Source organism: Sorex araneus, chromosome X, assembly GCF_027595985.1.
Source record: "Sorex araneus isolate mSorAra2 chromosome X, mSorAra2.pri, whole genome shotgun sequence".
NCBI lineage: Eukaryota > Metazoa > Chordata > Mammalia > Eulipotyphla > Soricidae > Sorex > Sorex araneus.
In genome coordinates, this window is record NC_073313.1 from 9486196 (window position 1) to 9509668 (window position 23473).

The 23473-nt window shown below is 46.5% G+C and overlaps 1 protein-coding gene across 1 annotated transcript; it reads right to left on the reverse strand.

Moving 5' to 3' along the window:
* Window positions 1-10102: 10102 nt before the first annotated feature.
* LOC129399629 (claudin-34-like) lies at window positions 10103-22076 on the reverse strand. Its single transcript, XM_055120054.1, has 2 exons — window positions 22003-22076; window positions 10103-10715 (listed from the first exon to the last, which is right to left on the reverse strand). Exons 1-2 carry the CDS (start codon window positions 22074-22076, stop codon window positions 10103-10105), a joined length of 687 nt encoding a protein of 228 aa, XP_054976029.1.
* Between the last annotated feature and the right edge of the window lie 1397 nt (window positions 22077-23473).

Consider the following 23473-nt stretch of genomic DNA (forward strand, 5'->3'; position numbering starts at 1 on the left):
TTCATATGTATATACCCTTGCCTTTGTCCATGGCACCAAAAATAAATGAAATGAAAATTCTTCACCCAGGACCTGAGAGGTCGGGAAGGCTCTTGTCTTGGTTTTGGTTCCCAGCGCTCTACCTAGTCCCCTGAGCCCCTGGGGAGTGATCCCTAAGTACAGAGCCAGGAATAAGCCACGAACACAGCCAGGTGTGACCCCAAACCCCCATAGAACAAACACTTGACCCTAATTCTTCTTTCACCTTACATGTTATATGTGAACTTCATAATATACGTTAGCATTATGGTCCCGTTGCTCATCCATTTGCTCGAGCGGGCACCAGTAACGTCTCCATTGTGAGCCCTGTTGCGACTGTTTTGGGCATATAAATAAGCCATGGGGAGCTTGCCAGGCTCTGCCATGCGGGCGGGATACTCTTGGTAGCTTGTGGAACTCTCTGAGAGGGACGGAGGAATCAAACCCGGGTCGGCCACGTGCAAGGCAAACGCCGCACCCTCTGTGCTAGCACTCCAGTCCCTTCATAATGTAGACATTTAAGAATTAGAACCAGTTGGACTTATCTCCAGGCTGAAAAGTTTCTGTTTACTTTATTTCTGTGTCCGATTCCTTCATTCTGGCTCAATTACTTCCTTGCCAAATTGTTTCCTTTCATTCTTTTTTCTGAGAATGTCCTCATTTTTCCCTCCATCTTGACTGAGTGATGAGTTAGTAGTAGGTATAGAATTATCAGTGACTCATCACTTTAATCTCTTTCAAGGTATTTTAATAATGCTGGAGTTCATTGGTTGAACTGTAGATCTTTTGTTTGCAGGAAAGGAGGAGGGAGGAACCAGAAAGTGGACAGAGGAGTCAGAATGCAGATGAAGCAGCTTATATATACTAGGTCGCATTATAAAGTTGGATTGGCCAGCCTGCAGACCTTATTTGTTTAAGAGCATGGGATCATCTTATGAAACCTCTAAGGGGGGGGTGATGTTGTTGGTCATTCCATGGTGAGCTGACACTCGGGGCTGGAGCAATAGCACAGAGGGTAGGGTGTTTGCCTTGCAGGAGGCCAACCCTGGTTCAATTCCCAGCATCCCTTAGTGTCCCCTGAGCACCACCAGTGGTCATTCCTGAGTGAAGAGCCAGGAGTTACCCCTGTGTATCTCGGGGTGTGACCCAAAAAGCAAATAGAAAAAAAACCCCAAGAAAACAAAAAACCAAACCATAGTTTACCCACACCTTCATTTGTATATGCAGTCTGATTGGCTGTTCCAATCAGATGCACTCAGAGGACATACCAATCAGGAAACAGAAACAATTAAGAGGCAGGTGGAAGAACAGAAGCAGCAAGTAGTTTGCTGTGGCATGAATGAAGAGAAAATCGGTAAGCAGTGAGTAGTGGACAGAAAACACAGTGGTGAGAGGAAATGGAACAGCCATTTGGGTTGTGTCCAGAAAGTGGAACTTACTCATTCTGTAAGTATTGCAGACTGCAGTCATATAACCACATGAGCTATTCAAGAAATAGCCAGTTAAATAGCTTCTTAACAAAGGAGCTCTCTGCTGGTGGGCATGTGTTGGTGTACAACATCTCACAGTCTCAGTCAGGCCTAGCTAGGCTTGGATGTTCAAATTGTTTTTCTGTTACTGTTACTTTAACTGAGGATGCTTTCCGTGATGTAACTGACTTTGATACTGCTTCCCTTGACTAAGTTAATTTGCATATTCTGCCTATGTGGCGGAATATCATTGGTTAGAACATTAAGCTAGTTAATAAAAGGGGTTGAACAGGCTGCTCTGGGGAACAACACCAGAGACAGTTTGTGATCCTCCATAAAGTATTTCTTTCGTGTGTATATCTCAATGCCTCAAACTGTCTAACCACACCTTCCTGCAACATATGGCACTCAACACGGGGCTCGAAGATAAAGGCCTGGTACCGAGAAATAAAAAAAGGGAGAGATAAATAAAGAAATATATATCGAAAGAAAGGAAGGAAGGAAGAAGAAAAGAGAGATAAAAGAAATAAAATATAGATAGAAAGAAAGAAAGGAAGAAGAAAAAGGAAAAGAAAGGGAATCAAAATATAGATAGGAAGGAAGAAAGGAAGAAGAAAAAAGAGAAGGAAAGAGAATAAAGAAATATAGATAGAAAGAAAAGAAGGAAGAAGAAGAAAAAGAGAAAGGGAATAAAGAAATGTAGAGGGGCTGGAGCGATAGTACACCGGGTAGGGCATTTGCCTTGCACGCGGCCAACCTGGGTTCGATTCCCAGCATCCCATATGGTCCCCTGAGCACTGCCAGGGGTAATTCCTGAGTGCAGAGCCAGGAGTAACCCCTGTGCATCTCTGGGTGTGACCCAAAAAGCAAAAAAAAAAAAAAGAAATGTAGAAAGAAAGGAAGAAAAAGAAGAAAAAGAGAAAAGGAATAAAGAAATATAGATAGAAAGAAAGGAAGGAAGAAGAAGAAAAAGAGAAAGAAAGGGAATAAAGAAATATAGATAGAGGGGGCTGGAGAGATAGTACAGCGGGTAGGGCATTTGCCTTGCACGCGGCCAACCTGGGTTCAAATCCCAGCATCCCTTATGGTCCCCTGAGCACAGCCAGGGGTAATTCCTGAGTGCAGAGCCAGGAATAACCCCTGTGCATCGCCAGGTGTTACCCAAAAAGCAAAAAAAAATATATAGATAGAAAGAAAGGAAGGAAGAAGAAAAAGAGAAAGGGAATAATGCAAATAAATAAATAAATAAATAAATAAGGCAAATGCTCTACCCGGTGTACTATCGCTCCAGCCCCTCTACATTTCTTTATTCCCTTTCTCTTTTTCTTCTTCTTCCTTCCTCTCTTTCTATCTATATTTCTTTATTCTCTTTCCTTCAGCTTTTTCATCTTCTTCCTTTCTTTATTTCTTTCTATATTTTTTATTCCTTTTCTTTCTCTTTTTCTTCTTCCTTTCTTTCTTTCTATCTATATTTTATTTCTTTTATCTCTCTTTTCTTCTTCCTTCCTTCCTTTCTTATATAGAGAAAGTAAGGGGAATTAAGAAATGTAGATAGAAAGAAAGGAAGGAAAAAGAGAAAGGGAGAAAGAAATTAAGATAGAAAGAAAGAGAAGACAGAAATAAAGAAAGAAAAAGAAATATAGAAAGGAAGAAAGAAAGGGGAAAGAAGAAAAAGGGAAAGAAAGGGAATAAAGAAATATAGATAGAAAGATAGAAAAGAAAAAGAAAAGAGAGAAAGAAAGGGAATAACGTTCAACTGCTTTTGTTTCCATGCATACTAGAAAAATATACAGGCATAAAAAGAAAAGGTGATTTTGGAAGCACTAATTCAGAAATATTTTGGGCAAACAGGATTACTGATGATAAGCCTACTTTAGTTATGACCTTTGAGGATGGGACAAAACTGGAGGGTATGTTAGATTCAGGAGTTGATGTTTCTGTTGTCTCCACTCATCATTGGCCTATGGTTTGGCAAAAGTGTTGTGTGGATGTTACTTTTTCTGGTATGGGAGTGGTCACTGATGTTCAACAGAGTGTGCAACCTCTTCATTGTAGTGATCCTGATGGAGACACGGCGGTCCTCCAGCCATCTATTGCTCCAATAGCTATCACTCTATGGGGATGAGATTTGTTGCAAAAAGTTTGTGTAAATATATGAAAGAAAAAGAGGTGTCTCAGAAATTGCCTTTTTAATTTGGGCCAATGCTCGAAGAACAGCTCTCCCAATAGTCTGGAAAAAGGTTCAGCCTGTTTGTGGAGCAGTGGCCCTGAACAAAAGAAAAACTTAAGGCTTGAAATGAATGAGTTACAGAACAGTTTGAATTGGGACATATTGTTTGCAGCTCTAGTCCCTGGAACTCACCAGTACTTGTTATCAAGAAAAACTGATAATGCACTTGCTTATACCTGTGCAAAAATGCGTGATTTTTCTTGCTTATGGTGTCAATCATATTAAGGGAATTCCGTATAACAGTACAGGACAAGCCATTATTGAATGAGCAAATCTTTTGCTTAAAGATATGTTACTTAGACAAAAAGGGGGAATATACACAGATACTTCTAGACAGCAAATGTCCAGAGCACCGTTCACCTTGAAATTTTTGAATTGCTCTGATGAAATGACATCAGCGGAAAAACGTTGGGAAATTCAGGATAGCTCAGAAGAAATAAGTTCTAATAGAATTAAAAATGATTTAGATAAAATTAGTCAGAGACATAAAGTCCTTTACAGGGTCCCAGTCTCTGGGAGTTGGATGCTAGGCCAGGTGGAAAGGTGGGGACGAGGTTTTGCTTTTAGTTCAGCAAACAGAAACCATTTTTGGTGTCCTACAAAAAGACTGAAGCTTCTCAGTGAATAAGGGATAGCAAATGAAAAACATGCAGTATGGATTCCTTCTTTAAAAATTTTTGCTGGCTTTGTAAAACAGAAGCGCTTCTTTTTTGACCCAATTTTAACAAACAGGAGATAGGCTAGTTAGACTAAGAAACAGGGGATAATCCCAATTGGCCGATAGGAAATTTTTACCCTGGGGACTGCCCTTCCTTTCTCTGTCCATCATTTTTTCTTCCCTGGTTGTTGGAGGGTCAGATAAATTGATCAGGTATGCATGAATGCACATGCATGTGATTTTTGTTGTCTTTCTGTATGTCTGTCTGTGTTGAGTGCTTTAAATGCTGTAGTCAGATTGAAATCAGAAGTGGAAATCCTTGTAACTGGGCAAACAGTTCTATCAAAAAGGTTAGTAATAGGTTCTCCAAAAATATTGAAAAGTTTGGGTGTTTTCTATGTCTGTCTCTTTCTTTCTGACTCATTTCACTCAACATGATACTTTCCATGTTGATCCACTTATATGCAAATTTCATGACTTCATGTTTTCTAACAGCTGCATAGTATTCCATTGTGTAGATGTACCAAAGTATCATCTTTCTGATTGCACTCATATGTGGAATATAATGTAGCAGAGAGGTAAGTTCTAGCAATGATGCAACTTCTGGCAGAAATGTCTTTGGACTTAGTTACTAAAATACAGAAATTCAAAACCTCGTGACCGCTATTGTAGCCACATGACCTCATATCTCTTCATTCTCAGCAATGGAAAACAAATGATCAAGTGCTTCCTTTCCATCAGGTCTGACTTGGGGAGGTGGACTCCAAACAATAATAGTGAGTTTTTTGTTGAGATATTGAATGCAATCAAAGTGAAGAGAAAGTAAAGTGAAATTTATCAGCAACAAAGGCGGGGTGGGGGACTGGGGAGGTGGGGAGTGGGGGGTAGGTTTACTTTGGTTCTTGGTGGTGGAATATGGGCACTGGTGAATGGATGGGTGTTTGGGCATTGTGTAACTGAGACTTAAGCCTGAAAGCTTTGTAAGTTTGCACATGGTGATTCAATAAAACATAAAAATTTAAAAAAAAGAATTGTAAAATTAGAGCATGAAACCAAGGTGAAAATTGTTAAAGATTGGTGTAAAGATTCATGATTTGCAACATTTAAGGTATAAGAACTCTTGAAATTAATGAAAAAGATGTTATCCTCATGCTTTGTAAAAATGGTACAAGTTTTTGTTATGCTAGTAATTTTTCTCTAAATATTTATATTATAATTTTTAGTTGTATCTGCATTATATTGAGTGGATAAAAACAGAATTGAAATAATTGTATATAAAACAGGTTCAAAAGTTACTGTTTTAGTTCAAAACATAAGTTTTAATAGATAACAGGTTTATTATATAAGACTGGATAATATTCCATGCATATTTTATTGGAACATATGAAGGTTGTGGAGGAAATTTCTATTTTTCTTATGGATGCCAATGATTCTTCTTTGGCCATGAGAGAAGAATCTAATAATGGGAGTGTTTCTGCAGTTCCTGATTGTGGAAAAACCTGGACTGTGGAGTTCATCCAGAAATGGCATGAAAGTGTTGCTTTTGTTTAGAGACTAATTGGTCTTCGTTGACAAATGTCTCTGAACCGGGACTGGAACTGGAATACTGCTTATTTTGTGTAAGCTCTGTATTGTAAAATGAGAAAGAATTTCTGTAGAATAAGGTTAGATTTTCTTAAACCAGCATTGAGGTATTGCTGGAAAGATTTGTGAAAATGTTTGTGTTGTTTGTTACTGGTCATTTTAAACAAGAAAGGGGGAAAGTTGGTGTACAACATCTCACAATCTCAGGCCTAGCTAGGCTTGCATGTTCAAATTGTTTTTCTGTACTGTTACTTTAACTGAGGATGCTTCCGGTGATGTAACTGACTTTGATACTGTTTCCCATGACTAAGTTAATTTGCATATTCTGCCTACGTGGCGGAATATCATTGGTCAGAACATCAAGCTAGTTAATAAGAGGGACTGAACAGGCTGCTCTGGGCACAACACACCACCAGAGAGTTTGTGATCCTCCATACAGTACTTCTTTCACGTGCATATCTCAATGCCTCAGGCTGTCTAATCAAACCTTACTGCAACAGGCATGATAATCTTACACACTGTTCACAAGAACCCAGAGCTGGTGGGTACCCACTGCAGCAATCCGACCACCAAAAATACCCCTCTACCATTGTACCCACTCCAGCCCTGTCACACCACCCCAGCACTTCCGGTAACCACTGAGTCTTGTAGCTAAGATTGTCGGCTTTTTTGGCCAGTGCATTTCCTTTGGTCATAGTCTACGCCTACACATGAGTGACACCATCTGGCAACTGTCTTTCACTTCCTGGCTTATTTCATTGAATCACCTGACATTATTCATCCATGTTGTCCCAAAATACACAGCCTCAGTTCAGAATTACAGTTATATTCTCTAGGGTATGTGGAGCCCATTTTCTTTATTCAGTCATCTGTGGATGGGAATTTTCATAGCAATTAGGTTCTGGTCATTATGAATATAATTCATAACCACAGCGGTACAGCATAAGTGTGAATCTTTAAGTTTATCCAATTTCAGTTCAATTCACTAAGCTCTGAATTGAAGGATCCATGTCTTAATTCTGGAAAACAATTGAAGCTTGGGCTAGAGAGTACAGTTTGTAGGGCTTTAGCCTTAGATGAGACTGACCTGAATTTTATCCCTTGCATCCCATGTGGTACCCTAAGCCCCACCAAGACTTAATCCTGAGCACAGAGCCAGAAGAACTGGCAGATATTCCCCTGCCCCATTCCCCCAAATTTAATCTAACTAACTTCAAGTATGGCTGTGGCTAGAATCCAGAGGTCTTCGGCCGCAGGGAGCTCTGCTCAGGGTGGGGAGGGAAGCTGGAGCCCATCCCCTAGAAGGTGCCCCAGGGAAGACAGTCAGGCACGCGGGCAAGAGACTCTCTGTGCCACTCTCTTCCGGGAGCTTGCTTTTAAGTCTCTAGATGTTGGCCGTGGTGGATTACTCTCCACACGTTCGGATGAGCCTCACACATGAAGGTACCAGCAGAGGAACCCAGATGTGTGGCACCCGGGATTGAGACCTCCAAGCCTGCTCGGAATGGGACTGAGGTGGGGACAATCTTTGCATGCACTGCAGGCCCAGTGCCCTCAGGGCTCGCATGCGCCCCACGGAGAAACCCCAAAAGCCAGAGTCAGGTGCAGCCCCCAAACAAACCAAGAAACATGCTGGAAACCAGATGCTGTGTTTCTTGGACCTCTGCAGTTTACTTCCTAACAAACTTCATCAGGGCCGGAGGGAGAGTACAGTGGGTAGGGCGTTTGCCTTGTAATACATGGCCGACTCTCATTCAATCTCTGTGGTCCCCTGAGCCCTGCCAGGTGTGATCCCCGAGTGCATAACCAGGAGGAAGCCTGAGCACTGCCGGGTGTGGCCCTGAAACAAACGAAACCAAACACCCAACAAAATTCTCTTCTGTCCTTTCCGGATGTCATTGTGTGTCCCGAGTCAGCACCTGTCCCTACTTTGGAGGTTCTCAGTAGCAGACAGTTTTGTCCCCAGAGGACATTTGGAACTGTGTGGAGACGTTAGGGTTCAGCTAGAGGGAGAATGCAGTGTCAAGGCTAGTGTGCTCTGGAGGCTTCTAAGCATCCAGCAGTACTGGACAGCCCTCCCCACCCCAGCCAAGACCCCACTCCCACAGGCCAGCAGTGCTGTGAGAAGCCCCCTCCCTCATCACCATCCCATGACTACGGGCCTCCAGGCTCTCAAGGGGACAGTTTCCTGGAACACAGGCTCATGCAAGGACCCGGCCTAATCACAAGAACCCAGAGCTGGCCTGGGTTCTGGTCCTGGATCGGTGCCAGTGTGTGGCACTTTCCACGACCTTCCCCCGTCTTGGCTGTGTTGAGGGCTGCAGTCAAAGGAGCTTGGGGGTCTCTTGGGGGCTTGCTGCTTAGGGGTCCCTCCCTGTGTTCTCATGTGTTTTTTGGGCTCACTCAGCAGTGCTCAGGCTTACTCCTGGCTCTGTGCTCAGGGAACCTGCCCGACAGGGGCATGTGGGCCAGGGACAGAACCTGGGTCAAGTGTGTGCAAGGCCAAGAGCCCTATGTGAATTTTTGTTCCAGTTGATGTTCTCAAACTGGCTTTGTTCTGAGATATGTTTCTGCAAGAAAATTCTTCTCTTTCAGATACTAACCTGCTTCTAGTCATCTCTCTCGCCCTCGTCCTACTCAGGTTCCTTTTCTTTCTCTCTCCCTCTGTCCCTTCTCTCTTCTCCTCTCATTCTGCGTCCCTTCCAATTTTCTCTCCCTCCACTTGCAGTGCTCAGCGTCCCTTTTACTGTGCTCAGGGGATTACGTGCCCCTTTGGGGACTCTGAGCCCATTGTCCAAATGTGCTCCCAGAGATTAATCTGGACCCTGCAAGCAAACTCTACTCCTCTGCACTTCACACTTCATAAAAGGAAAATTACTTAGTCCCGATTAGATTTTATCAAAACTGCTTTGCTGTTTTACCATCAACCATCACTGACACCTGGTAATGAAATGCATTTAGGGATCATTGCTCAGAATTACACGGTAAAGTTTCAACTGTTCAAATCAATCTTCAGGGGGCTGGATCAATAGCACAGAGCTTAGGACATTTGCCTTGCAAGCGGTTGACCCGGGTTTGATTCCCATAGGGTCCCCTGAGTGCCGACAGGGGGATTTTCTGAGTGCAGATCCAGGAGTACCCCGTGTGCGTAGCCGGGTGTGACCCCCAAAAAAACAAAATAAAACAATCTTCAATCTCCATTTTAAACCATTTTTTTTCTTCATTTGATGAAGGGACTTGATAATCCAGAGTTTAAACCCTTCTGAGAAACACACAATCACACGGGATAACATGGGCTAGGGATGTCATGCAGTGCTAGAAGATTGCATGCATGAGGCTCTGGGTTTGATCTCCCGGCACTGTAGAAAAAAGTTCTTAAAAATGGTTTGAAATGTGAAAAATGGATTTAAAGCAGGGGAAGAAAAAGTTACTGAAGCTAGTACAGCAGGTTTGTGACAACTGCTGAGCCTTCCAGCAATGGATGTGGGGAGAGTTTTTCATGCTCTTCTCCCTTTGCAGATTTGGGGAAGCTTCATATGCTGGGGAAATGTTCTTAGCATGACCTATGAAACAAGGTCTGGTCTTTTCTATTGGGGGGGTGGTTAGCAGAATTGCTAAGGCATTGAGAGGAAGCTTTGCCCCCTCCCAGAAATTAATTTCCATACTTTCAGTGTACAGTTTTTATGATTTACTCAACAGTAATTACTCAATGAATTATTTTGGGAGCAGAATATTAGGGGTCACATCTGGCAGTGCTCAGGGCTACTCCTGGCACACACACTTGGGGATCGCTCCTAGTGGGGCTTGAAGGACCAAATCCAGGTTGGCTGCAGGTACGACAAACACCTTAATTCTTGGACTATCTCTGCAAACCCCATCCACCAATAATTAAAGCTCCAGATCCAGTAAGACCCACAGACCGCTGGACTAATTTTTTTTTAATGAACTTTCTTGGTCCCACCCACCAGAGAAGTACCACGGGAGGAAACGGCCAGCTGCTCCCTACTCAGCACTCCCAGGGGTGGTCTCATGCTCTGGCCAGTGTGGTAGAAAATCGTGGTCACCCTCCCCAGAAGGTCCAGGCACCTTACAGTGCCACCAGTCATTTCACAGTTCTCTGGGGAAAGGCTGCAAGTGATTCCCTCAGGGGAGTTTGTGGAAAAGGGAAAACAAACCACTCAGGAACATCATGGTGGCTCCCAGGGATGCTACCAAAGGCGCAGTGCCGAGTTCCTGTGAGTCGGGCCTGGAGGGCATTGAAAACGACGATGGGAAGTCAATGCCCTGCTCGCTGCTTACGGCTTGGTACGTGTAGATGACAGTCAGGACAACACAGATGCTCGCGACGGTGCACAGAAACCCGGACATCAGAAAATAATCCTTCGTCTTGGACGTCTTCGCCATGAACACATTCCGGAGAGCCATGATGAGGGCGACCTTTCCCAGGTACCCCAGAATAACGCCGAGGAGCAGGAGGTACTGGACTCTCTGAAGTGAAGGAGGGAGGTAACTGTCGAAGAACGGATAGCTGTGGCAGAAAGGTGCGACGCGGGTGCGCGGCACTTGGTAGATGCAGACTTTCCATATGCCCACGAGGGCCAGGCCTTGGGGACTGCTCATGTGCCATATCCGCCACTCGGCGAAGCCCACGGCTGCGGTGCACATGATCAAGCCAACAGTGAGCAGAGCAAAGCTTGCCACATGCAGGTTGCTGTGGTGGACCCGCGTGTTCCACAGTCCGGGAGTCTTCCAGGGCCTGCAAGAGAGAGAGAGAGAGAGAGAGTTCCACACCAAGTAAAGGGTGTTTGGAGGAGCCGCTTGGGTCTGGAGATGCGTGCCAAAGGTAGACTATAGATCAAACACAATGGCCACCCAATGCCTCTATTGCAAACCACAACACACCAAAGGAAAGAGAGTAAAAGGGAATGCCTTGCCTCAGAGGCAGGGTGGGGTGGGGGAGGATGAGGTGGGAGTTGTGGAAGGGATGCTGGGACCATTGGTGGTGGAGAATGGGCACTGGTGGAGTGGTGGGTACTTGATCATTGGATGACTGAAATGTAAACATGAAAGTTTATAAGTCTGTAACTGTACCTCATGGTGATTCTCTATAAAAAATTAAAAAAAAACTTTATTCTTTACAAACTTTTTTATTTTTTAGTAGCAGGTCACTATCTGATTTTTTAATTAACTTTTATCTTAAGGCATTGTTTCTTGCAATTGCATGGTATTCCATTGTGTGTATATACCTCTCCTTCAGTATCCACTTATCTGCTGTTGGACACTGGCTGATTCTATATCCTAACTCCTTTGTAATTGCTGCAATCAATGGTGTTGTGCAGAGAGAGAGAAAGAGCTCCGGCACAGGGATGGGGTGAGGCCAGAATGGGCGTGGAACATCCAAGTCACGGGCCTGCAGAGACGCTGGACCCTCACCCTCTGTCTTGGGCATCTCATCCCAACAACACGCCAAGAGCCAGGGACAACACTTGCCCCCAACCTCCACCCGCACCGACCCTCCACACAGCGGGCTGCACTTCAGGGCACTGGGCCAAAGGCACCATATCAGTGTCCTCACGTGGCCACATGGTGAAGCGCAACCTCATGGCCTCTGTGTAATACTAAAACTGTTGGCATGGACACCACGTCCACTGTACCTGAGACACAGAGCTCCTGGGCAACGCTCAGGAGGTCACCGGAAGCCCCCACGAAGCTGCCTGCCACTGTTCACACACAGCTCGGTCTTGTCAAGGGTGCTCTGTGTTCGTGGCCCTGGTGCATGGTTGGTTCCTTTCCGGGGCACGGCAGGATGGAAGGGCAGGGAGGAACCCCAGCATTCAGGCCTCTGCCTGGGTTCCAGGTCTGGCCCACGGCAAATATCCGCACTACCCAGCTAACACAGGCTAATGTTGGCGCTCCACGCCTGCCTAGCTTACAGCGGAAACTCCTGGTCCTCTGCAAAGCACGTTTTCCACTTCAGAAAAAAAAAGGCTAGTGTGTACAACCTGAGTGCTGTGGTCTGGGGCCAAGCAAAAGACCATGCAGCCACGATGAGAGAGGAAAGGGTGAGAAAGGAGTGAGAAAGAGAGAGAGATAACTCTCTGAGCTAGAACCCAGGCTCTGCAGCCTGCAGACTCAGTATAAGAAATAAACGTACCACCCATGCCCCACCTTTCCAGAAGCCCAGCAGTCAGGCCGTCCTCTCACGTGCCACCATGCTGACCCACTCATCAGCCCCACTCTTCAGCGTTACTAAATCTCCAGGGAGATGTAAGCCAAGCAGGTGAATTCACGGGCATACCAGTTCTGTTTCCTGCCCCATTTCCCACCCACCGCCCACTGAAAACTTGTGGGTACTCTCAGGACTGGGGCTGGCCGAGTCCTGTCCCTGTCTGGACACTTTCGCATGACCCGCTAGCCACACTTGCACCCCACAGCTGCCACCACGCCAAAGGACCTCACTCCACGGCTCCACTAAGGATCTCTGCAGACTCATCCCAGTTCTACATATTTTGAAATGTCTGGACACATTCAAATTGCACAGGACTGAAATTCCAGTAGGAGCTCACCACAGTAGATAGGAAGGTAACCTGGATGTCAAGAAAACTCAACAAATGAAACCAATAACACAGAAGGCTCAACTCTTGATGAACAGCATAGTAAATCCTCAGATAAAGACCCTGTGCTAAGATAGAACCATTTTACCCACTGTGCTCCAGCCCCCAAACAAGGAGGGCTCTTACCCTCTTCCCATCCCACTGCCCTGGCACTCTGACCTCTCCGTACATCACGTGGACAGAGGAAGTCCCCTGCACCCAGCTCTCCTACCCTGCACGTGCCCCTACTGTCCCATAATGCTGATGCTGGCCTCTTCAGTCATCCAGGTGTGTCAAGGGTTCCTATCCTCTTCCTGCCCAGTGTCCCGTGCCTCATGACCACTCCCTGGGTCCTCTGGACCAAGGAAGACCCCTGGTTAGTCAACCCTAATCTCTCAGACTCAGACTACAATTTCCCCCTTCCAACCAACTTGAAAGACAACTGGAAGACAATTTCACCCTTTGAACTTCACCAACTCCAAGGGTTGTCTGCTTTGACATTTGGCCTCAAATGCCTCCATAATAACCCTCTATGCAAATGAGATTACTTATTCACTCTCATGACCACTGAAATAGCATCTTAAGGGCACAGAAACTTTATAAAATATTTTAAATGTATACAGGAATCACTGTGAGGTACATTTAGAGACTTACAAACTTTCGTGCTTACATTTCAGTCATAAAATGATCGAGTACCCATCCTTCCAACAGTGCCCATTTTCTACCACCAATGGTCCTAGCATCCCACCCACCACTCCCCCACATTTCTCCCCACCCCACCCCGCCTCTGTGGCAGGGCATTCCCTTTTGGTCTCTCTACTCTTTGGGGTATTTTGGTTTGCAATATAGGAATTGCAAAAACAACTTGATTCCTTCCACACACACATTCACAAAAGTGGCAGTACAGTCCTACCTATCATTAATCTCTCTCGATGTCCATGGACTAAACTTCCCTATAATGAGTTATAGAGTAGCTGGATGGATCAGGAAAGAAAATGCATTCATTTGCTTCCTACAGGAAACACCTAAACACACAGGATAAATACAGATTCAGAGTGAAAGGATGAAAAACACTCATACAAGTTCATTGGAGATGAGGGACAGAAAAAGCTGGTTCAGCCATACTTCTATGAGACCGAATTCCATTCAATATAAAGGAAGTATTCAGAGACAGTGGTGGACACTACTTATTGTTAAGGGGACAAGAGACCAAAATAATACTGTCGTCTACATTTATGTAGCAAATGAAGGCCCAGGAAGGCTCACAAACCTAAAGAAACACATTGTCAGAAACACAAGAGTGGTGGGAGACTTCAGCACTCCACTTTCACCCTACACAGATCATCTAGTTGGAATATTAGTAAAGAGACCGGAGATTTAGATAAGGGCCTAAAAGAACTGTTGGACATATACAGGGGTCTTAATCCCCCAAATAGGATACACATTCTTCTCTTGTGTCCATAGATTATTATCCAGGATAGATTCCCTGTTAGTGCAAAACTCAGACATACATAAATTTACAAATATAGAAATTCTTTGTTGGTGAGATGCTTCGATTTTTATTCTTGGATTGAATATGAAGGCAAAAGCATAAGGGAAGCAAGTATGATTTTAGATAATTGGGTTTTAAAAAGGTAGACATTATTACGCTCTCAATTAAAATCCAATCACCTTAAACTAACTTAGCACAAAGGAATCCTACTCAAAACATAATATCTAATGACATAAAATTGGTACTTTCTTACCCCACCAGGACACAGTTATAAACAGGAAATTTTTTTCAATGGAAGGTTAATTATTTTATTCATTTAATATTTATTTTATTGAATCACCATGAAAAAAGTTACAAAGCTTTCAGGTTTAAGTTTCAGTCATATAATGATCAAACCCCCATCCCTTCACCATTGCACATGTTCCACCACCAAGAACCTAATACACTCCCGTTCTGACACCCCCACTCCTGAGTGGCTAATGATATTCACTTTACTCTCTCTATACTTTGACTACATTCAATATTTCAATAGTGGACTCCCTATTATCATTTAGAATTTTTCCCCAAAATCAAACCTGCTGGAAAGGCATAATTTGATAATTTTGTTTTCCATTGCTGAGAGTGAACAATATATGATTTCTGATATTTTAGCAATTAAGTCCAGAGAGATTTCTGCCAGAAGTCACCAAAAGACAAGGCCGAGAGAGAAAAACCTTACCCCTCCCCGGGTGACCCGGGGTTGTAGCTCAGTTCACAGTCTAGATGCATTTCTGCAAGAAACCGCTGGGTGCCAAAAGTGATTAGTAGCCCTCGAGGATCATAGTCTTTAAGGAGCCTACGAATATAGAAATTTTACAGAGTACTTTCTCAGACCATAATGCCATGTAGTAGAAATAAACCACAGAAGATGGGGAAAACTTCCAACACTTGGAAGCTGAACAAAACACTGCTAAACAATCATTCAATCAAACAAGAAATCAAGGAAGAATACAAACTTTTCCTGACATTGTCATTATATTTTGACAATGAAGACACAAGCTACCAGAATCTATGGGTTACAGCAAAAGCTGCAATACAAAATACATAGCAATGCAGGCCTTATGTTAAGAAAGAAGAAAAAAGCCCAAATCAACAAACTAAATACAAACCTCAAAAGATCTTTCTCTTTTTTTTGGTAAAAAAACGGACTTTTGAAAATTCAAAATATAATGACAGTTCTCTATGAACAACTTTAGAGCTGGAGAATCTTAAGAAATGGATAGATTTTTAGAGTCACATATTCTCCCAAAGTTGAATGAAGAGGAAGTAGAAAGCCTAAACAGGCCAATCCCAAGTAAAGAAATTAAAGCAGTAATTAAGAATCTCCCCAAAAACAAAAGTCCTGGTCCAGACAGTTTCACTGGTGACTTCACTGCCTAGACTCCCTAAGGTCTTCGAAACATCCTTCCTAACACCTACTATCTTGCTAACATAACACAAACACCCAAAGGAAACAGACACTTCCAGAAAAGACAATTTCAAACCAATCTCCCTGATGAACATCCATGCAAAAATCTTGAAAATATAGCCAAGGAAATCCAACAATATATTGTAAAATATTATCCACCCTGATCAAGTGTGATTCATACCTGGGATGCAAGGGTGGTTCATCATATGCAAATCAGTGGACACGATACACCACATCAATAAAAGAAGGAGCCTGATCAAATCAACTGAAGGAGAGAAAGCTTTTGATGATATCCAACATTCATTCATGATGCAAACAAACAAACAAACAGCTCGACAAAATAAGGGTGGAAGATACTGGCCATTACTAGTACCTTCCCCCAGATAGTAATGGCCAGTATCTTTTGCGGTCATGACAGAGTTTGTTCCATGACCGGGCTCTTAACTTATTAAACTTCTCATGGTGCTTAGCTTGTCCCTTTTTGATGCCACAATGACATATGGCTTCCCCTGGGGACATCCAATCCCGCTGGGATTAAGAAAGACTAAACTGGCCTACTATACTGTAGTCTGGGGAATGTAGCCAGACGTCCCCAGGAAGAGCCACTTTTGAAGCTTAATATATCTCTTACTGTGTTCATACAAAATGACTAGAAATATTCTAAGAAATCTATGTAATGATTGTTTATTTGAATGAAAGACTAGCTAAGGAAAGGAGAAAGCAATATGCTCTTAGATAGAATCCTTGAGCGGATCTCCTGGGAATCTTGAGTGTTGAACTCCCAGGTGATATTTTGTTCTTGAGTTAGTCTCCTAGAAAAACTTCCCCTGAAGGAGGGGCTTTACATCTGTTTATTGTTACGATGATGTTCAACCCAAATTCTGTGTACTCCCACCCTTCACTGTTTCTACATAGCTATGTTGGAGCACTGTAGTCCCGTTTTTCACCAATTTGCTCTAGCAGGCACCAGTAACGTCTCCATTGTGAGACTTGTGGTTACCGGTTTTGGCATATGGGATATGCCACGGGTAGCTTGCCAGGCTACGCCGTGAGGACAGGATACTCTTGGTAGCTTGCCGGGCTCTCCGAGTGGGGCGGAAGAATCAAACCCGGGTCGGTCTCATGCAAGGCAAACACCCTACCAGCTGTGCTATCGCTCCAGTATGCTATGCTATGTCATAGCTATGTCGTGCTATGCATAGTCACAGCTATGATAAGAGAGAAATAAAGGATCGATGATTACTAAACAAACAAACAAAGAATAGTAGGAACAATCTATGCTGGTGGGGATGTGGTGGGAAAAGAGCTCTCCTCCACTGCTGGTGGAACTGTTGTCTGGTCCAACCCCTGTGAAAACAGTGTGAAGAGTTCTCAGTAAACTCAGAATTAAGCTGACATATGACCAGCAATACGGCTTTGGGGCATCTACCCCCAGGGCATAGAAACACTCTTTCAAAAGGACATATGGGGGCTGGAGCAATAGCACAGCGGGTAGGCGTTTGCCTTGCACATGGCCAACCTGGGTTTGAATCCCAGCATCCTATATGGTTCCTAAGCACCGCCAGCAGTCATTCCTGAGTGCAGAGCCAGGAGTAACCCCTGTGCAACAAAGGGTATGACCCAAAAAGAAAAAAGAAGAGGACATATACACACCAGTACATTATCTTAGATATGGAGTCAGCCTAGGTGTCCAGTAACAGATGAATGAATCTAAAGATGTGCTCTATAGACACCATGGAGTACTACGCAGCTGCAAGGAACAATGAACTCAGGCAATTTGCTGCAACCTGCTTGGAACTGGAAGATCTCATGTTGAGTGACGTCAGCCAGAAGAAGCCAGACACAGGTGACCTCACTTCTCTGTGGTATAAAGAACCACTGGGTGACAGAACGCAATGCAGTCAAGGGTGGGGAGATGCCTACGTCACCCTGAGTCCGGAGCACAGGGAGGAAAAGGGCAGGGAAGGAAAGAAATCTAGAGGGGGAAGGAATAAATGATAAAGGAAGTCCTGGGGAACAGGGCTGAGGGCTTCGGTGATCCTGGTGACAGGGGTGAGGGGTACAGCCACACGGCCAAACCTCAGACTCAGCAACACTGAACACAAGAGATCTAAGCTGCAACCACTGAACTTTGTCACGGGCCTGTCAAGGTGGCGGGCAGGGTGGGGAGGCAGGGGCGGATGGAGCACTGGTGGAGGGAAGTTTGAGACTGCTGGTGGGATTGGTGTTGGAATAGGGATTGGTGTTGCTTAGGAAGGGGAGCTGGGGACATTGGTGGTGAGAAATGTACCCTGGCGAAGGGACAGTGTTGGAACTTTATAGGGCAGAAACCTGACCATGAACTTTGTTTTCATTGGATCCCCCTGAGATATAGTTACCAAACTTTCATGATTGAGTTCAGTCATACAAAGATCGAACACCATCTCTCTACCAGTGTACTTTTTCCACCACCAACGTTCTCAGTACCCCTCCTGCCACCCCCATCCCACCCCCCACTGCACCCCTTGCCTCTATGACAATTTCTTTCTTACTATCTCTCTACTTTGAAGAATTGTTTATTTTGTGGCCTGCCACTTGACTATACAATCCAATTGTGTCTAGGAGCTTCTTTTTTTGTAGTCTGTAGGATTTTTAAAGTAGAACATCATGTCATCTGCAAAGAGTGATAGCTTGACCACTTCCTTTCCTATCTGGGTGCCCTTAATATCTTTTTCTTGCCAAACTGCTATGGCAAGAACTTCCAGTGCTAGACTGAACAGGAGTGTCGAGAGTGGGCATCCTTGTCTTGTCCCTTAGAGGAAGGCTTTTATTTTCTTCCCATTGAGAATAATACTGTGACTCAAGAGGAAAGCTTTTGACTATACTGGCTAATGGAGCCCTAGATGGCTTTAACTAAACTGAGAAAGCTCTTTCAATTCCCATTTTATTGATAGTTTTTATCATGAACGGATGCTGGATCTTGTTAAATGATCTCTCTCTGCATCTATTGATATGATCATATGGCTTTTATCTTTTCTCTTATTCATCTTTTATTGATACTTTGTATTATGCTGATTGACTTGTGAGTGTTAAACCATCCTTGCATCCCCAGGATGAATCCTACTTGGTCATGGACTATGAATTTTTGATGAGTCATTGGATTATGTGTGCTAGGGTTTTCCTGAGGATATTTGCATCTGTCATAAACAACTTTGTGTATTTCACAGTGATTCAAGAAATAAATAAAAATTAAAAGTAAACTAAAGAAATATTATATGAGTAAAAGCCAAGTACCAGTAAGTATGTTAATCAAGGCTCTTTCTATTTAAATTCTTTTAAAAATTCGGTCAAAGTACGGTTGGCCTTGCCTGTGACCAGTCCAGGTTCGATCCCCAGCACCATAGGGTCCCCCAAGCCCCACCAGGAGGGATCCCTGGGCACTGAGCCAGGAGTAAGCCCTGGGCACTACAGGGTGTGGCCCCCAAACAAAACAGATGAAAACCCCAAATGTTACAAACCGTTACAATAATCTTGCAGCGGTCATTAGGACACTTTCCAGCCTCCCAGTGTCCCTCCAAACACCTGGGTTCAATGTTCACGTGAAGGACCACACGTGCAGAGCAGAATTCTCTGGGACACAATAGAAGCCCTCAGGGTAGGCTATTTTCTGGGTTCAGGGATGGGAGGATGCTCCTCGCTCCTGAAGGTGTAGTTTGCCCACGGTCCACAAGGTGGCAACATCAGGCCGCTCCTGGGTTCTGGGCAGGCTGGGGAAATGGGTCCTGGCAGTCCCAGAAAACAGATGCAAGACAGGAGTCTGGCCCCACTGGGCTTCACCCCCTCCCTCCCCTTCGCTGCTCGCCACCTTCCAGTGTGCTGAGAGCACGAGCAGGCTGTTGGGCGCAGGCAGTCGTGCCGAGAAGCCCTCAGCTGGGTGGGGTTCGGGGCACACTGGCACACCCACTAAGGTCAAAGGAACTGGCCACTCAGCCCAGAGCAATTGGGGGATGCGACGGGGGACACGGGTGATACCAACTCCACCCCTGTGTGACCCCTCGCTGCCCGCGATGGGGGCTTGGGTGTCTTCTCTCTCACCCCACCGGCCCGACATGACCGTGGCAGTGGGTAGGGACCACATAACAGCCATCCAACCTGCACCCCCCGTGCCGGGGGGAGAGAGTGTCAGCTGTGAGCTGTGCTGGGCAACAGTGCCCAAACACACACACACACACACACACGGATGCACACAGCATAAATACACGGATGTACACACACACGCACACACCCAGACACAGACACAAAGGCAAATACATGAACACACACACGCACACAGACACAAACACACACATGGGGACACACACAGACACAGACACACAGATACACACACGGATGACAAACATAAATGCAGAGACACTGATGCACACACACAGACACAGACTCACACTAACACACACAAACGCACACAGACACAGATACACAGACACACACAGACACAGATGCGCACACACAAACTCACACAGACACAGATACAGAAACGGACACACACACGGACGCACACATACATATGGATGTACACACACAAATGCACACACACAAACGCACAGATACAAAGGGACACACAGATGCACACACACGCAAACAGACAAACACACACGGATGCACACACACATGGACACACACACACTAAGACACACAGACACACAGATACACACACAGATGGACATAAATGCACAGAGACACAGACACAGATGCACACACACAGACACAAACGAACGCACACAGCATAAATACACGGATTCACACACAAACACCCAGACACAGACACACAGGCAAATACACAGATGCAGACACACATGCACACAGACACAAACACATACACACAGGGACACAGACACACAGACACACACACAAATACAGATGCACACACACAAGCATGCACACACACTAACACACAGATACAAAGGCACACGCACAGACGCACACACACGGAAACACACACACGGATGTACTCTCATGGACACACACAAAAACACATAGATACACATACGGATGCACACACATAAATGCACACAGACACAGACAGAGACACGCACATACACAGAAACACATGAACGCGCACACACACACGCACACAGACACAAACACACAGACGGGGACACACACACAGACACACAGATACACACACGGATGCACACACACAAACGCACACAGACACAGATACACAAACACACACAGACACAGATGAGCACACACAAATTCACACAGACACAGACACACACATGGACATACAAATGGATGCACACATACATATGGATGCACACACACGAATGCACACACAAACGCACAGATACAAAGGGACACACACAGATGCACACACATGTAAACAAACACACACGGATGCACACACACATGGATGCACATACACAAGGACACACAGACACAGCACACAGATACACACACAGATGCACACACATAAATGCACAGAGACACAGACACAGATGCACACACACAAGCATGCACACACACTAACGCACAGATACAAAGGCACAAGCACAGACGCACACACACCCAAACAGACACACACATGGATACAAAAAGACACACAGATACACACGAATGCACACATATAAATGCACACAGACACAGAGAGAGACGCGTACACAAACAGAAACACATGAACACACACACACAAACGCACACAGACACAGACACACAGAGACACAGATGCACACACACAAACGCACACAGACACAGACACAGAGACACAGATGCACACACACAAACGCACACAGACACAGACACACAGATACCCACACAGATGGACATAAATGCACAGAGACACAGACACAGATGTACACACACAGACACAAATGAACGCATACAAAGAAACGAACACAGACACAGACACACAGAGACACAGATGCACACACACACATGCACACAGACACAGAGACACACATGGATATATACACACGCACGCACACACACGTGTAACCATCTCACCCCCGGGGCACTGCCCAGGGCAGCTACCGCACCAGCACTCACGCCAGCACCAGTGGCTTCTCCCCAGGTGGGGCCATGAACAAGGGCCTTGGGGCTGTGGCAAGAATGGGATTTTCCGGGCCCTCCTGTTCCGGGGGCAATGGTGGGGGGCCTCAAAGGACAGGCAGTCCGGATGAAGTGGGCCAGGCTGGGCTCTTCCTGACGGTGTGTTGGGGGAAGTGAAGTCACAGACAGACAGCAGACATGGCGGAGTGCTGTGTGTGGGAGGGCTGCAGTGGGCAAGAGAAGGGGGGCATAAATGGGACGGGGGACGCGGGTTGGCTGGGCACCGAGGTCAGCAGCTGCTAGTTCCAGTCAGCTCGGCGGGGAAACGGTCAACTCTGTCTTGGGGGCTGGAGGTGAGGGTCCCCGCCCCCAGTCCCCGTCTGCCAGCTGCCCCTTGCCCAGGCCTCATGAGCACCCCGGGATCTGGGGACCCCCGGGGAGGAAGCTGAGAGCCTGGTTCGCTGGGCAGCCGCGCCCCACTCACCTCTTCCTCAGGGCCGTCCCCATGGTGCGCAGCGCCCTGCGCCGGGCCGAGTCCGACCTCTTCCTGGACTTCATGCCGAGTCTGGCCTGAGTATAACGCTCTGCTCTGCCCATTTTGCCGCCTTCGCCTGCGAGGACTGCAGGATTCCGTTGCTAGGCGGGGCGCCTCAGAACCCTGCCGACCTGTCACAGGCTCCCCGGGGCGGGGGAAGGGGGGGCATGCAGGAGTTCCAGGCATCAGCTGGATTCTGAGGGGAAGCGTACACAGGCTGAAGCAACCCCGGGTGCCATCCAGACTCACACAAACCCAGTCTCCGGGAGCAGCCCCCGCTACCCACCCTCCCCCAGGGCCTCCTGAGCATGCCCGCCTCTGGCACACGGAGACAGCAGCAGGACCGCCCAGGGGCAGCGCACCTCGCCATGTCCTAGCTCTGCACCGGGGCAAACAGGAGCAACACCGGGGCTGAGCCGCGCTGCTCTGCTGCCCTTCCCCAGCCCGTTTCCCTCTTGACCGGGTGTTCGGGGCCACACCCGCTGACGCTCTGGTTGGGTCAGGAACCACTCCTGGCCATGCCTGGAGAACCATATTGGATGCCAGGGATGGAACCCAGCTGGGCCGTGGGCAAGGCCAGCGCCCTCCCCGTTGCGTGCTCTCTCTGTTCCCTCCACCACCAGCCTGAATCTGCCTCTCAGCCGCCCCGCGCTGCTCCTGGGCACAGTCCCGGGCCCTGCCTTGGAGAAACCCACCAAGGCCAGACACAGACAAGGCCCCCGGCCTGCAGATACCACATGAGCACCTTGGACACACACTGGGACTGTGCAGGGGCCCGGGGCCATCTCAGCATCACGCACCCCCTTTAGTTCCTCGTCCCACGATGACGTCAGGCAGACGATGCTGCCCCAGCGCGGGCTCTGCCTCCTCGGGAGAAACGCAGTCGAGGCTCCAAGGACAGTGCTCGGTGACACACTGTCGGCCTGGAAGGCTGGACTCTTGTTAGATGCCCAGGGCCACCACCGTCGCCGCCCCCAAGTGACACCAGCGTGGGGCTTGCTGCTCAGGGCCGGCCCCCACGCCCACCTCACCATGCCTGTGTGTCAGCCACCAGCTGTCCCAGGGAGCGCCAGCAGAGAGGCCGGGGGCACTGCAGTCAGCTTCGTGGGCCCAGTGCCGGGACTCCCGTTTCATCCACTTGCTGCCCTGGAATTCCACCCGGGGCCATCCACTGCTTGTCCCACCCAGTCCATCTCTCACGTGCAGGTGCCTCTCTGCACCCCAGCACAGCTTGTCAGGGGCACTGTTGGCGCTGGGTGCAAATGTGCATCCTGGCCCAAGCTGTGCCTGTGCCTCTGCACAAGGGCCCAATCTCCCTGGCTGTTAAAATCTGTCATGCTGCGGCCGGAGGGGTGGGGAGGGCAGGACGTGCTTTGCGTGCAGGTAGTCCAGTTGGAATTCCAGCAGTGATTGGTCCCTA